Source organism: Manis javanica, chromosome 15 (assembly GCF_040802235.1).
Source record: "Manis javanica isolate MJ-LG chromosome 15, MJ_LKY, whole genome shotgun sequence".
Lineage (NCBI taxonomy): Eukaryota > Metazoa > Chordata > Mammalia > Pholidota > Manidae > Manis > Manis javanica.
In genome coordinates, this window is record NC_133170.1 from 64,379,170 (window position 1) to 64,395,689 (window position 16,520).

At 51.1% G+C, this 16,520-nt stretch overlaps 1 protein-coding gene across 4 annotated transcripts in view; it reads right to left on the minus strand.

Annotated features, from left to right (window-relative positions):
* Positions 1–16,520, minus strand: part of TMEM132D (transmembrane protein 132D) — a 511,610-nt gene that overhangs the window by 68,797 nt on the left and 426,293 nt on the right. For all 4 annotated transcript variants that reach the window (XM_073222682.1, XM_073222681.1, XM_073222680.1 and 1 more), the window contains one exon: positions 13,442–13,585. In XM_073222682.1, coding sequence (XP_073078783.1) covers positions 13,442–13,585 — 144 coding nt within the window. The remainder of the gene's footprint in view (positions 1–13,441; positions 13,586–16,520) is intronic.

The window sequence follows — 16,520 nt, forward strand, 5'->3', positions numbered from 1 at the left end:
AAAATTGTTCATCACATTTGGAGGTGTCCAAACTATCTCCTCTCACAACTTAGGGGCTGGTGACCTATAATCTGAGCATTTGGGGGCCCCTGGACTAAAAAGTGTCACGTGGAGCTTGGAGATAATGCAATGAAAATACAAAGACGGTCTGATGTGAAAACTCTTTCAAAGTCCCAACTGCTGAGAAGGAATGAAGCTGGTCCTGCTCAAGCTTTAGAATTAAGACCAGGAGGTCAGGTGATGTTGGGGAGCCACACATGGCCGGCGACCACCACGCCCTGGGCAGGAGGGAGGTGCAGAGGGACCTGGAACATGGCCAGTGTGGGAGCTGTTGCAGGTTTATTGGATGTGAAGGGGAGGGGCACTGTGGCCTGGCCATCCACACCCATCAAGAAAATTAGTAGCGCTCCGTCTACAAGAAGGCCGTGCACAGCCAGAGAATGTCATAAAGGTCTCTTGTTTTGTCACCCCCAAACCAGAGATGTCTGTTCAGGAGAAAAGGATGCATGTGACATACCATCATCTAAATAACAAAAGAAGCCCTGCTGGGAGGCTGAAGGCTGAGATGTTGACAAGGTGGCCTGTGTAGGCAGGATGATGTGCCCCAAAGATGCCCCAAAGATGCCAACACGCTAACCTGGGACCTGGGACTATGTCACCCAGCAAAGGGAGATTCAGGTGGTGGATGGAATTAAGGTTGTGATCAGCGGGCCGTGAGTTGGGGAAGCCATCCTGGATTACCTGGGGGCCAGTGCCGTCAGAAGGCCCTTAGAAGCAGACATGGGAGGGAGATACGGATGAAACAGCAGAATCATCAGAAATGCAACCGTGCTGGCTTTGAAGAGGGAAGAGGACAGCAGTGAGCTTGGGTTCCCTTTATTTACTTTTTCAAAGACAAATTTTTAAATTTCTGTGGGAACTTCTTTGTCATTTCAGCCAGTGAGCCTTCTGCCTTGCATCTAACGATACTGGAGAGTAACAAAATGTCTTCTTAAAATCATTCGCCTATAGCACAGTTTACAAGCAAGGGATTCCGCCTTTGAAGGACTTAATTTCATCAACCCTAAGTTGCTCTTTCCTCTCCCCCACTTGTACTTTCTCTGCTACTCGGGTGACCTCGGGTGACCTTTACAACCCACAGCGCCTCGGCTTTGCATCATGTTTTAATCACAGCTCTTTTCTTCCTTACTGGGCTCTGAAATCAAAGTAGAAGTCAGTGATGAATTAAATCTGATGAAATATAAACAATAGTTATTCTTTTACTTTTATAATGCTTATTAACACATTTATTTTATCTAATTGCATTACATTTATTATTTTGATATCATAGCTATCATAATCCCTTCTGGTTTTATGCATTCTGCAATCACTGGGAGACAAAACTGGAAAATCTCTGGTTTCAATATTAAACATGCCCCAGCTTTATTGAGATATAATTGGTATATGGTATCTGGGGATGTTAAGTCATACCGCACATGACTGAGCACCACAATGAGGTAGTTAAAAGCCCCATCACCTCACATGTTTATTAGTTTATTTTTGCAGGGAGAACATTTAAGACCTACTCTCTCAGCAGCTTTCAGGTATACAACACAGAACTATTAGCTACAGTCACCATGCTGTACACTAGCTCCTCAGGTCTTACACATCCTATAACTGGAAGTTTTTAACCTTCGACTGACATCTTTAGGAGATGGAGGTATCAGAGAGACAGACTTCCTGCTATAACCATCCTAAAAGCAATGCCGTCCTGCCAACCCCTTGATTTTAGTCCAGTGAGACCCATGCTGTCTTCTAACCTACACAACTGTAAGATAATACATGCATGTTTCAAAGTCTATGCATTTGTGGTGTTTTTTTCACACTAGCAATGGAAAACTAATACCCATTGCAAGGGATTCAAGACAGCCCAGCCACACTCTGTCTCTTAGCAGTGGCCAGAGCTCCTGCCACCTGCCTCTGGTCCAGGACCCATCCCCCTTGACCCTGCACCCACACTCATGTCCTGACTGCCCCCAGCCCTGCTCCCCTGCATGCTCACCCACATCCTCCCACACTGCCCACCAACCCTGCCCTCACCTTCCTCCTCCTGAAACGTCCTGACCCTGATTCCCATAGGATTAGCTCACTCAGCCTCTAGAGTTGGGCTCAAAGTCACCTTCTCAGGGAGGCAAATACATTTTTGTACCTATGCACACCCACATGTGTGCACACACATACACCTTGCTGAGAAAACACAGAGGGGGAAACTAGGAGATATATTGACATTACATGATAATATTAGATAGGATATGGGGTAGTTATATATGCTACAAATGAATATATAGAATATGTACATATGAAAATAGGGTGTTTATATATGTGAAACAATATATATAAAAAACATACTATATATATGAAAAGAGAATATATATGTAAAATATATATAGCATCTAGGATATACAGACAAGTGAAAATATCCTTATTTGCTCCTCTATAAGGGAAACTATATATATGAAAATCTATATGAGAAATAGGATATAAATAGGTGATATGTTTTATATATATACATAAGCGTATATGTAATATGTATGTTAATATATAATTAGTAATATGTAAAAGGATGCACATATACATACTGTAGAGAGAAAACTACATGTACAAAGTTATATGTAGGATATCTATCTGTATATGAAACTACATAGGTTATACAGGATATTTTATATATGAAAATATCTATTTTCCTCCCTTACAAAGAAAAAATATATGAAACTATATTTATGAACAAAAAGGAAATATAAGAAACTCAGATTTGCTGCTCTCCTACCTAAATCATGAGGGCAGGGACTCTGTTTTGTGCACTGCTGACCTACAGTGCCTGGAGCAGTTTCTTGTGCACATGGGAAACTAAATAAACATTTGTTGAATGACTATTGTTTGCTCTTAAGACTGCTCATTGGACTGGTCACAACCACTTCAGGACGGCTTTCACTTTGAAGCCCACATAGGAGCCTTCACAGTAACTTCTGAACTTTGGACCCCTCAAGTCTTAAGATGGCTCAGAAAAAAACATGTCTATGTTCGGAGGTGGCGGAAATGCTCATCTCTGGTTCTCACCAAAAATTGTGTATCACCCTGTTTCCTACAACTCCGAGCCCTGTCTGCACCTGCTGGTTGGGCCATGTCAATCGCTCCCTGGACCCCCTGTCCCAGTGGATGTGTCCTGAGAAATGTTGCTCAAAGACTGGAGGGCCTGAAGAGGGGACTGGAGTTGGGACTTGGGGCCACACTTTCACTGACTGCGACCCTATGTCCAAGGTGAGAACTCTAACTCATGGGTTCTGCCTAGGCTGGCTTTGCATCTTGGCCACAAACCCTCATCAACCCCCTGGCACTCTCCCTCCTCTCCCCTTGGATCAAAGACCTTTCCCTTAGAGGAAAGAGCAGAAACTTTTGTAACTCACCCTAAAATTGAAATCATGGCTTTATGTCAAGCTCTTAAAGATAGAAACTCCCCATGCCAGACTCTGAAGAACACTTAAAAAACCATTTTAGATAGGTATAGTCTCTAATTTTAAGTTCTCCATGTACATTTTGGCCATTCCTTTTTTATCCCTATTTATTTTAACTCCATGGAAGCAGAAGATAGGAATATGCTATTGGGTTGGCACTAATTATCTACCAGTATCTCTGTTAATGAAAGTTTCTGATGTAAATTGTGGTTTGAGTCACAGCAGGTGTGTTGCATGCTCAGATACATTTTAAATGTGATGTGTGAGCTGGTAGCTGCATACCTCATTTTAGCACCAATAGAGGTCTGACTCCTAAGTCATCAGGCAAAACACCACCGTTCTAAGGTATGTCAGGTTTCAAAAGAGCAATACAATGGCTTTGAACCAATTACATGCATTCTGTATGTGACACAGTTTTTAACTGCCTCAGTCAGCATTTAGTTAGAGGATTTCAAATGACTTATGGCCTATAACTCATGCCTTGGTGCACCTGTTGTCAATACGTTTTCCCTTGTCCTAAAACAATTGTTTTAGTAGTCACAGAACAGTAGGTCAAATAAATAATTTCCATCACAGAGATGCAGGGTGTTAGCAAGGTTCACCCTCAGCGGCGTGTTAGAATCCTGGTTACTATGCCTATAATTCCGGTTGCTGCCACCAGGTGGTGTCCAGCAGGAAACCTCAGCTCACAGTGAGGGCCTGGCTCCAGGTGTACAGATACCTGAGCTCATGCCTCTGAGCATTTGGCAAATAACACATTCACGATATGATTTTACTGAAGTAATTCATTAAACACAGAGTATGTGTGTTAACAAAGTCAATTTAACTGTAAATACCATGGAAAGGAACTAGAGATTCTTTTCACTTCTTTATACCTCTTCATTTCCCAATGCTTAATAAAGCTCTAGGTGGATTTTACCATTCAACAAGTGATGATTTTTAAGTAATTACTATGTGCCAGGCCTTTGGTTAAGTTCAGGAACACAGAAATGAGTTAAATATGTATGTCCCCTGTCCAGAATTCCCCCAGATCTATCAGCCATGCCCACACGTGAATGACTGAGGAAAAGAACATTGTAAGCAGAGGACAGTCATCTTACTTAAGAGATCAGGTCTAAAGAAAGGTAAAATTCAGCTGTAGTAAAAATTGTTCTTGGAAAGCTTTCAAACGGAAGCCCTTTTGACCATGCATGTATTGTTTGACTTCAAAAGTGTGATCTTTGTCATCTGATCTTTAGAAGCTTGGCAGCAATGGTCCACAGTCCTCCTGTGGTGAGTCTCACTGCCTACCCGGGTCCGCAAAAGGAGTGCCTGGCCTGTGGCTTCTTGCTCCCATTGAAGTTGCCAAAGCCTCCTAATTCATTGTCACAAGCCTCCCTTCGTGAAGAAACAGTAGATAGGGAGCAGCAATGGGCCTTTCCTCCAAACCTCATCCTTGTTTCTGGCCTTTACAAGCAGTTTGTTGTGTCTGAAGCCACTGTCATCACATTTTACTGTGTCCTGCATTGGACTAAGGCCATTTTGACATAACTCTAAGAATCATCTGTCAACACCATATCCATCGTCAACTGGAACACCTCCCTTTTCCCTTGGGCCTAGACGGAGTTCCACCCACCAACCTGGGAATGTTTCTGCTTTTTTCCGTGCAGGGTCAGGGAAATTCCACTGTACAATTAGTATCTCCTCATTCAAGTGAGTAGAATGCTGTTCTACTGCTTACTGGTTTGTTTCCTACTGAAGAGACAATTCTGACAGAATCTTCCGCATGACCCCAGAGAGATGGTGCTCTTTGCCCTCATTCACTTTGTAACTTTTTAGGTAAGACCCTTCCTTTGAACAGCTATTGACAGAGGGCCTATTAGGCGGCAGGCATTGTTGCAAGCCCTGGGAAGTCAGCAAGGCTCAAACCAAGTCCTCACCCTCCTCGGGGCAGACAGTAAACACATAACAAGGAAAAATGTAGCCGGGTCATGGCGAAAACTTCCATGAGGAGAAACAGAGAGAGCCTGGGGCGGAGTGTGGTTGTGGTGGGGACACGACACGTGAGCCGAGTCCTAAAGGGAGTGAGCTGTGTGTGTTCCTGCAGAGGGGGCAGCAGTGTGGGGCCTGGGGCTGGAGCATGCCAGGGAGGCCCCAGGCCTCCACAGTCAGTGTGGTTGGAGGACACGAGGTACAAGTGTGTTCAGGCTGGTAGGGGACTGGGAGCGAGGGGGACTGGACAACCTCAGAGGCTGATACAAGGAGTTTAGATTTCACTCTGCAGTAGAAGAGAAGCCACAGGATGATCGGAGTGGAGTGATGCGACAGGGTTCCTATCCCTTAAGGGTTACTTTCACTGCGGGGATGAGAATAGATTCGGGGCTGGAGGACAAAGCCAAAAGCAGTGGCTCTAGTGCGGACGTGTGTGGAAAGTGTTTGAACTTCAACCCTGCTTGTCCAGTTTTAGATTAAACCCAGGGAGAGTGCAGATATTCCTAAGGGCAAGAATATAGCTAAAAGCATATTCCTACTTATAAGAACATACACATGAGCAAAGAGACTGTGAAAGAGTAATTGTCCAATGCCATGTGGAATCAAATTGGACACAACATCCCATAAGATGTCATAAAGATGTTTTCATGTCTCTTTTACAAGGGAAGATGCTGAGCAACAGAGAGGTTAAGTATCTGGCCTGGTTCTCACATATACATATCAGCCAGGATTTAGATCCAGACCAGCTGACACAAGAGCTCACACTCGTAAACACGATGCACGCTCCTTGGGACAGCCTGTTCCTGCAGCTGTGAAGCGTCTCACGCTGTCCCTGAAATTCCATCACACACAGCACACATTCGGCTTGGATAGCCCTTGGGAGACGTGAGGCTTTATTGTGCCCAATTTCTGACCAGTGTGAGTCTGTGCTGGAGGGCCAGGGCAGCCCCTGAGCTGAGACACACTGGTGAGAAAGCAGAGCCTCTGTGGCCAGCAGGGACCAGAGTCACCAGAGGACATCAGACTGGGGGGTGGGGGCTGACTCCCTCTCTGGCCATTGGAGGATGGGGCTGTGGGACTGGGGAGATGCCTGTCCATCTAGGAACTGTTCATGAATGCTTGAGCCCACAAGCGGCAGAACCCCTCACAGACATTTCAGGAGGATGCCAGAGCCCCGTCCGCCCTCACGCCTGCGTGTGCCGTGGGTTCGCTCTGTGACAGGGTGACTGCCCTCGCCCTGCAGTGGAGCTCCGTACCCCCAAGGCTCTGCGGGCCCCAATGGCTGTGGGGACCTTGCCACTCTGTCCCTGGGGGCCCCTGCCCTGCTCAGGGATAAAAGCAATGGGCCTGCCTGGGGCCCCTCCCCAGTGTGCCTTGTAGTTCCCTGCTTTGGGGTGGTTTTGTCCCTGGATATCAGTGTGTTAGGGTGCTGGCTGCAGGACTTGGCATGAGAATAATGAAGTGACCTAAATAGGTGGCACCAGAGCTTCCGAGCATTTAGACAGGACTGGCCGGGGGCAGATGTCTTTTCTGTTGGATTTGAGCGAGTTCTGAGGCTTCCACCTTGCCCCCACAAGGGCAGCCTGTGTGGGCATAAGCTCCTACGGAAGGCAGAGTGTCCACAGGATGGGGGAGAGAGACAGGGAGAGGGAGAGAATGTTTTTGCCGTACCTTTGGAGGTTCTGAATAAAACCCCCATCAGCTAGCCCTGCCTCTGGACTTCCCAATGATGTCAGCCGATAACATTTTTAAACTTACCTCAGTGTGGGTGGGATTTCCCGTTATCCCCAACCCCTAAGAACCACGGATACACTGTTACTGTCTGAATGTGCCCGTTAGGGAGCCGCGCCTTCTGACAAAGGCAGCAGCTGTGGGGGGCGTAAGGCCACGTGCCTTCGTGGAATTCCCAGGTCAGTCGGTGTGCATGAGCCTCCAGTGAGTTTCCTGAAAGGAGGTTTAGGTGAGGATGGGAGAGAACAGCTTCCTGGGCCTCTGGCCGGAGGAGGGAGAGCAAGTGAACAAAAATAACAAGCCGGGGCTCCGATGCAGGCCATGCGCCAGAGGCTCTGGCAGCTGCACAGGTGGCCGAGACACTTCTCCATGGATCCCTCGGCTTCCTTTCTCAAGGGCCCCCGAAGGACACTAAACATTGTCTATACCAAGTGACTCTCAACATCTGTGACTCAGAGCAGTGCGGTGGCAGCTGTGCAGGCTGTGGGATTTGATTTGTAAGCTGTGCATTGGGGCTGTGAAGCTTTTGGATGGAGGCAGTACTGAACCCAGGCAGGCTTTCCACGTTCCCTGAGTCTGCTGCATTGCTGAGGGGGGCTGCATGAGCCCCAGGGTGACTCAGGTCATTCTGAGCATATGAGGGGGCAGATACAAGTGAGGGCTTCTTTGGTGACTGGTATTACAAGCCCAACTCAAATCGCGTTCACAAAGGAATCCGTGGGCTCACGCTCAGGGAAAGTCCAGTCGTGTCTGGGATTCACGCTCTGGGTGGTGTCGTAAGGATGGACTTCCTGCACAGTGGCTCTGGCCTCCTCTCTTGCTTGCAATTCCGTGGCAGGCTCCTTTCTCAAAATGATACCCGGTAACTCCAGGATCCCCTTCCAAGGATGGTGAATGAGAACAAGAGGAGAGACAGGACTTCTTCCACAAGAGCTCCAGCCAGTCTCCAGCCACAGGCACTTCCTTGGCCAGGACTGGACACTGTCCTGAGCCCATGAGTGTCCAGAGGGAAGCAATGATTTATTGGCCACTGGAGCCACATGGGCTCTGGAAGTTGAGGTGGAGACAATAACACCATTTATACTGCCTGGATTTAGTGCAAAGACATAGAGGGATTTCCTGGAAAAAATCATGTTACTGTTATCAGAAGAAAGGCTTGTGAAAAGGGGTGAGGCAGAGCAGAAACATTCACAGCAGGAATCAGCCATGTTCCTGCAGGCTGTGCAACCAGGAGGGAACTCAAAGTGGTTGTAAAACCAATAAAGGAACTTTCTATAGTGCGAAAGCAAATGTACAATGCTGCAAACCTGAAGCTAATCAAACTGTAAGTAACAAACCTCCCTGCCGTATCTGGTTTCTGAGATCCCTCTTCTCTACAAGTTCATCTCAGTGTTCTTTATCCCAGAGTCTGGTGTTAGAGGGCACTCAATAAATTCCTAGATTGAATTGCATATGGACTTGATAAGACATCAATTCATCACAGATGACTTTATGGAGGAAACATATCATTGTGGATCTTGAAAAGCAGAAGAGTTTGGAAGGGGCTGGAGCAGGCTGGGTTGAACTTCTTGACCCTAGTTGCTGACTCTGACCCATCACTCACCCATCATTCTCCATGGCAAAAAGCAGGCACTCAATCAAGCCTTGTTTATGAAATGATAATGAAATTATGTAGTCTGGCCATCCTGTTGTTAACCGCCTACAGGGATTATCTTTCCATCTACAGTGTCAAATTAAACTCCTTAAGCCAGCATTCCTGGCTCTCCGGCATCTGAGTTATTAGACTCACCTCTGCAACTACATCTCTTTGCATTAGAGTATGATCTTTGACTAGTGAACTGAGCCTCAGTTTCCTCATTTTTCAAATGGGGATCTTGCCAGTCTTGGGAGATCAATACTTTCTGTGCCTAGCCCATAGTAAATGCTCCTAAAAGGGAGTTATTATTTTTATCATTATCATGAACAATAAACCTTCTGCATTCAGACCATGCTGAGTTATAAGAGTTTGCCAAACACCCCATGCTTTCTCATACCCTCTGTACCTTAATTTGGACTCAGTGAGCCTGAGACAAGGATTAGGTGCAGGTAAGGAGGTGATTCTTGGCAGCAGGTATGAGGACAGCAAGGAAGACAAGAAAAGGAAGGAGGAAAACAGCAATAAAAGGTATTAGTGATTTTGTCACCCCTGTGAGCACCTGGGGCTCAACCCTACCTTTCCAGGTGGCCTCTGTGGTATATTATCAAATGCAGAGACTTTCAGAAGGACGGAGACAGTGGCCCTTACCCACTGACACTCATCCCTGTTGGTTGAGAGTTCCCCTGGGGGAACCTACCTCCCAGGAGGGCTGAGAAAGCTCTCCCAACTTTGGGAGAGAGGTAGGCTTGAGAGACTCACTAGGCATTAGAGGTGGGACACTGCCAGATGCATGTGCAGCTACAGCTGAAATCACAGGTGGCTAAGGAGTGTGGCTGCATGGCACAAAGAACATCTTTTAGTTAATTTTTTTGATCCATAACTGGGTGCACATTCATCCTTTATGTCTGTATTCCCCTGACAACCATTTAATGATGCAGTTATACGTTTTCTCTTGAGTGTGCCTTGTTCACTTACTGGACACACATGAGTTGAGTTCATACTCTCTGCCTCGGGAGTTGTACATGATTGTGCAGCAGTGAATGAAGTGAATCAAAACAGCACCGCCCTCCTGGAGCTTATGTCCCAGGGAGGTAGTCAGACAATACATAAATTGTAATATATATAATATCCATGAAAATATATAAATATACATAATATGTAAATATACAAACTATATTATAAACAGCCTATGAATAAATATTACAGATGGAGAATAGGCAGGAATTGGGGGGAGAGCTGTGGCTGGGAGTGGGTGGGAGCATTTTACTCGGGCTGCTCAGGAAAGGCTGGGAAGCTGACGCGGGGAGCAGGCCTGGCAGCCAGCTTCTGGGGCAGAGGGTGGGGGAGCTGACATGGGAGGAAGAGCCCTGCCTGCAGTGTAGCTGGGAAGGCAGAGGGAGCACTGCCAGCGTGAGTCCTGAGCTTGGGCAGGTGGGTCAGTGGGTCAGTGGGGCAGGAGGGGCAGGAGGGGTAGTGGGGCAGGAGGGGTAGTGGGACAGGTGGGGCAGGAGAGGCAGGAGGGGTAGTGGGGCAGGTGGGGCAGGAGGGGCAGGAGGGGCAGTGGGGTAGGAGGGGCAGGTGGGGCAGGTGGGGCTGGAGGGGCAGATGCGGCACTGGGGAAACTGGGGCAGGTGGGACAGGAGGGGTAGTAGGGGTAGGAGGGGGAGGTGGTTCAGTGGTTCAGTCCAGCAGGTGGGGCAGGAGGGGCAGGAGAGGCAGGTAGGGCAGGTAGGGCAGGAGGGGCAGGTGGGTCAGTAGGTCAGTGGGGCCAGTGGGGCAGGAAGGGCAGGTGGGTCACATGGGGCAGGAGGGTCAGGTGGGGCAGGAGGGGCAGGTGGGACAGGAGGGGCAGTGGGGCAAGTGGGGCATGTGGGGCAGGAGGGGCAGTGAGGCAAGAGGGGCAGGTGGGTCAGTGGTTCAGTGGGGTACATGGGTTAGGAGGGGCAGTAGGGCAGGAGGGGCAGGTTGGGCAAGTGGGGCAGGTGGGGCCACAGGGGCAGGTGGGGCAACTGAGGCAGGAGGGGCAGGTGGGGCAGTGGGTCAAAGGGGCAGGAGGGGCAGGTGGGGCAGTGGGGCAGGTGGGGCAGGAGGGGCAGGAGGGGCAGGTGGGGCAGTGGGGCAGGTGGGGCAGGTGGGGCAGGAGGGGCATGTCAGGCAGGAGGAGCAGGTGGGTCAGTGGGGCATGTGGGGCAGGAGGGGCAGGTGGGTCAGTGGGTCATTGGGGGAGGTGGGGCAGGAGAGGCAGTGGGGCAGGAGAGGCAGGTGGAGCAGGAGGGGCATGTGGGGCAGGAGGGGCAGGTGGGGCAGGAGGGGCATGTGGGGCAGGAGGGGCAGTGGGGCAGAAGGGGCAGGTCGGTCAGTGGGGCATGTGGGGCAGTGGGGCAGGTGGGGCAGGAGGGGCCGGTTGTCAGTGGGTCAGTTGGGCAGGTGGGGAGGGAGGTGCATGTGGGGCAGGAGGGGCAGGTGGGTCAGTGGGTCAAAGGGGCAGGTGCATCAGTGGGTCAGTGGGGCAGGTGGGGCAGGAAGGGCATTGGGGCAGGAGGGGCAGGTCATCAGTGGGTCAGTTATGCAGATGGGGCAGGAAGGGCAGGTGGGGTAGGAGGGGCAGGAGGGGCAGGTGGGGCAGGTTGGGCAGGTGGGTCAGTGTGTCAGTGGGGCAGGAGGGGAGGAGGGCAGGTGGGACAGTGAGTCAGTGGGGTTGGAGGGGCAGGAGGGGCACATGGGGCAGGAGGGGCAGATGGGGCAGCCAGAGCAGGTGGGTCAGTGGGTCAGTGGTGCATGTGGGGCAGGAGCGGCAGGTGGGTCAGTGGGGCAGGTGGGGCAGGAAGGGCAGGTGGGGGGGAGAGGCAGGAGGGGCAGGAGGGACAGTGGAGCAGGAGGGGCAGGAGGGGCAGGTGGGTCAGTGGGTCAGTGGTGCATGTGGGGCAGGAGGGGCAGGCGGGTCAGTGGGGCAGGTGGGGCAGCCAGAGCAGGTGGGTCAGTGGGTCAGTGGTGCATGTGGGGCAGGAGCGGCAGGTGGGTCAGTGGGGCAGGTGGGGCAGGAAGGGCAGGTGGGGCAGGAGGGGCAGGTGTGGCAGGTGGGGTAGGTGGGGCAGGAGGGGCAGGTGGGTCAGTGGGGCAGGAGGGGTAGGTGGGGCAGGAGGAGCAGGTGGGGCAGGTGGGACATGAGGGGCAGGTGGGGCAGGAGAGGCAGGTGGGGCAGTGGGGCAGGAGGGGCAGGAGGGTCAGTGGGGCAGGTGGGACAGGTGTGGTAGGAGGGGCAGGTGGGGCAGGTGGGGCAGGAGGGGCCAGGGGTGTTGGATTCTGCATATCCTTGTAGCCACCTTGGCTTTAGCTTTGCGATGGAAGGGAAGCCAGGGGGTGGTTCTGAGCCCCGGAACCTCTTCCTCAGACCTGCACGTGATCACCCTGGCTGCTGCCTAAAGAGAGACTGGGGTAGGGACACTGGGAAAGGTGACCTCTGGGAAGCCAACGAGGAGGTCACTGCACTGAGCTAGGGGAGACAGGCTGGCTTAGGCTGGGGTGGGGGCAGGACACCACGGAGAAGGGCTGGGTCCAGGGTCTGTTATAAAGGCATTGAAAATAGGATTTGCTGAACGATTGGATATGGGGGGAGAGAGAAGATGGGAAAGCAAGGATGAGCCAGGATACTGGTCTGGGCAGCTGGAGGGGCACCTGCCATGTGCTGACGCCCAGGGGCCTGCAGGGGGCAGTGTGGGTTCCGTAAGAGGCCCACTGCCTGACACTTTCTCACATCTCTGCCTCCTCCCCGGGCACCTGAGGACGTGGGGTGAGCTGCGAACGTGGGTCCTAGTCTTGAAGAGGACCTAGCACATCGTGGGGATTCCATCTGCGTCTGCCCACCGCCTTCCACTGGGCAGAAACACTCGTGTCCCCATCAGAGCAGAGGCTCTGCCCAGACCGGCCAGGAGATGCTGGCTGTTCCAGAACCCTCGAGGAGAGCTGTCCCACCGCCCCTGGCCCAGCCCTCACTCGTGGGTGGCTGGCCCAGTGAGGCTGCAGCTGTGCATGCCAGCACAGCCATGACTCTGGAGTGGGCGGTGGGGACGTGACGAGCTCATCTCCCTGGCTGACTGGAAGCGTGCCACAGGGAGAGACCTGGCGCCCAATGCATCTGTCTGCCGGCCTGCCTTTGCATCATTTCTGTAGGCAGTTTAAGAAGAGAAAGGAGGCAGAAGGAGGGCATGTGCCAACCTACAGAAAGCTGTCCCTGTGTCCCTAACTCTCGGGGCTTCTGGAGCTGGCCAGGGGATGGAGAGGGATCCTCCTGGTCTCGTGTGGCGTGAGCAGTTAAACAAAGCTAGTGAAACCGCGCACTCACAGCCTACTGACTTCACATGCCCTGTGCTGGGGAACCTCCTGGGGCCACGTGCTGGCCAGGCTGGGCTCTGACTCGCTGCTGGCCTCCACAGCCTGGCGGTGGGGAGTGTGGCCTCTCTGCGGGTGGGGGCCCCTGCATCCCCCCAGCTTCCTCAGGGAGCTGGGAAGAGGCCAGAAGCACCTGGCAAACACTGGTCCTTGCCCGGTGTTTCTGTGCAGGGTGCTCTCCTGATAGGCACGGTGATTCCCACGGTCACGGGGGGCAACTTGCCTTAATCACATCTTCATCAGATGACCGGCACTCCACGGCCTTCAGCAGGTCTGTCACGGTGCCATCCTTCTCCACAGAGACCACCTTTACTGGGACCGCCACCACCTTCCCTGTGAGGATGGCTGTGTTCAGGATCTCCGCCTCCTGCAAGAGCAAACACAGCCTTCATGACATCCCTCTGTGCAAGGGAGGGACCGCAGCATCCAGTGCCGGCTGAGGCACCCTGTCACGGAGAGGGTGTTCCATCAGCACCAGACTCCCGCAGGGAGAATATGACGGGTGAAGGCAAGGGGGCCACTTGTCATCAGTGCTGTCTGACCAACCTCTCTCTGTGCCAGGAACTGTTCTAAGCGCTTTACAAACGTGGGCCTATTAACTCTCACTGCATCCCAACAGGATTAGGGTTCTTTCCACAGAGCAGTCAGCAAAGAGAGGTTTTGTACCTTGACCAAGGTTACACAGCCAGAAAGCCATGAAGGTGGGACGTGAATCTGGGAGGCCTTCATCCACAGCCACTCCGCTAGGTCTGAGACCACACAAAATCACGCCAGCTTAAGCAGCCAGCTTAAGTGCTGCCCTAAATGCAGCTGAGATTAGTAACACCCCTCATGCAGGACGTGGGGTGTGTGGAGGTTGAGCGGCTCCCATCTCCACACTCTGTCCACCTGGCTTTCTTTTGCCTTCTGCCAGTTCCCCAGGCTCCCCAGGCCCTGGCCTCTTTATAGGCCTGGAATGCTGTTACGGCTGCAGTGACATGCTCACAGTCACACTGGTGTGACACACATGTGCACTCCCCCAACACACACACAAATATGCATTTTGCCTATGAACACTTCCCTTATAGCTCAGCTCAAGACCCTGTCCCACGGGGCGTCCCTGCCTGCCCTTGGTATTTGCTCTCAGAACCGAGAACATCACAGCCCCTCAGCCTTGGAAATAAGGCAGGGAACCAACTGCTTTGTGGCACCAGCACAATTGCTGTTTTGCTTTTCCTTATCATTATTCAACCCCTCATCCCTCTTCTAGACTATAAGCGCCTGGGGCTGTATATGCTGTCTGCCCACCAGCACCTTCAAGTGCCAGATGCACAAATGAGGACTCCAGGGGTGGGGCCTGGAACCCCCACCCGTCTCCTTGTCTCCAGCGCAGCCTGGGAGGAACCCCTTCTTCTGGGCTCCCCATTTCTCCATTGCTCTTCCCAGACACTGAGCAGGTGTCTTTACTTTGGGCCTCTCCCTGATGCACCTGTGCCTTCTTCAGTTACTATTAAGAATTCTTATGGTTTGTGAACTGCCAGGGTCCAGGGAGAGCAAATGAGCCCATTTTTCAGATGGGGAAAACCGAGCCCCAAGAACCTGGAGGGCATCCCATTTCTGTCCCCAGGGATTGTCCCCTCTAATCACATGTGGATCGAAGTCCTCATACAACCCACAATCTCTGTATAACAAGACTTTGAATTCTAGCCCGTGACATTCTGTGTTTAATCCGTCATGTGCGTGCCGATCATGTCACTAACCAGAGCTATACCAGCCTGCACGTAGGGCTCCCTCTGCAAGCCTGGGCTTGTCTGGCCTATGCTTGGTAGGGCAACAAACGTCTGGATGGATGCTAGGAGCTGGCCAGGGGGGCTTTTACATCCTTGTCAGAGATAGGCTTGCAAAGATCCTTGTAAATTCGATTTTCATGTGAAATCACCAACGCCTCTTTAGTAGCCCGCCAGAAGAAGGAATAGAAGTTTATCATCCAAAATTACATAACTGTTTTCCTTATGTTAACTTTATATTTCTTATATAAGATCTTACTTTTCCTTTATAGGATTAGGTTCATCTTATAATTAGCTCATTTGCTTTAGCCTTTGGAGATGAAACTGTATTTTTTTTTTTCACTTTTTTGAATTCTAAAAGACAAGACTCCAGCTTGGAATGTTCCTGAATTTCAAAGACCATGCCTTACACTGCCTGAATATGCATAGGCCTCCAAACGCCCCATTGCCTGTGCACTGGTTTTTTTCTCCTCTGTGGGTTCCCAGACTGCTTCGATTTTATTTTGGGTGCAAACATGGCATAACAATGAAGGGGCAAAGTCAGAACGGGATGCTACTTCCTGCTGCCTCTGGGGAGGGGAGGCCATGCATATTTTCCTGCTCTGAAGGATAAAGACCCAAAGGAACCATTCACAGTTCAGGAAGATGTGGAAAGCACTCTTTAACTCTCTGTTCCAAATGGGCTTATCTCCAAGGAAAGAGCAGATCGGGGGAGCAGCATTGTGACTTTTGACACCAGTTTTAGGAAAACAATGTGGTCGTCGTGACAGAACCATGAAGAGCGTGTGGCTCCAGAGATGAGACTCAGAGGCCTTTACTGCAGTTGCTCATTTAGGGTCAGTAACACTTGGAACCCACGCCAGGCATGGCTGGCGAGCTGCTGGAAGCCTGCAGATCTGGGGTGTTTTCTTATGGAATAGACACATTCCTCTGCCTGCAGGATCGTGCTGGGGATTAGTAACTGAGCTTCCAGGCCCAGGATTTCCTGGCTTCTCCATGCATTTCCAAGTCTCTGATGTCCAGAACCTCCTGTCCTATGTAGTTCTGCTTTTGCCAGGAGGTGAATGGTATGGGGATGGCTCACAAAAGCCTCTACTCAAGACAAGCATGATGGTGGAAGCACACCTCAGTGCTTGGCATGCACCGAGACAAGACCTACAGCTGCTCTGATCTTGGGGCCTGGAAAACCCCAGAAAGCTGAGCTGTTGCTGCCCTAGGTTCCATGTATCACAGCTCTCAGAGCCTAGGAAATAAGGCAGGGATCTCTCAAGAAGACATGGCCCTTACTGGCAACTTCAAACCCCCTTTCTGCTACCTGGACATCCTGTGCATACCACAGGGCTTCCTGGGTATGTGACCACAGCACACCACAGTCTCTGGCTCCCTGGAGGCTAGAAAGAGGCAGACTAGGGAAGGAGAAAGGGATTGTGGCCTTAAGAAAGGGGACAACCTTGTAAGTGAGGTAGAGGTCCTTTTCTTGGTTCTAAGTCATTATCATCTATTGTAAGGGAACAACTGGCCCTGTTTTGGGGGGAC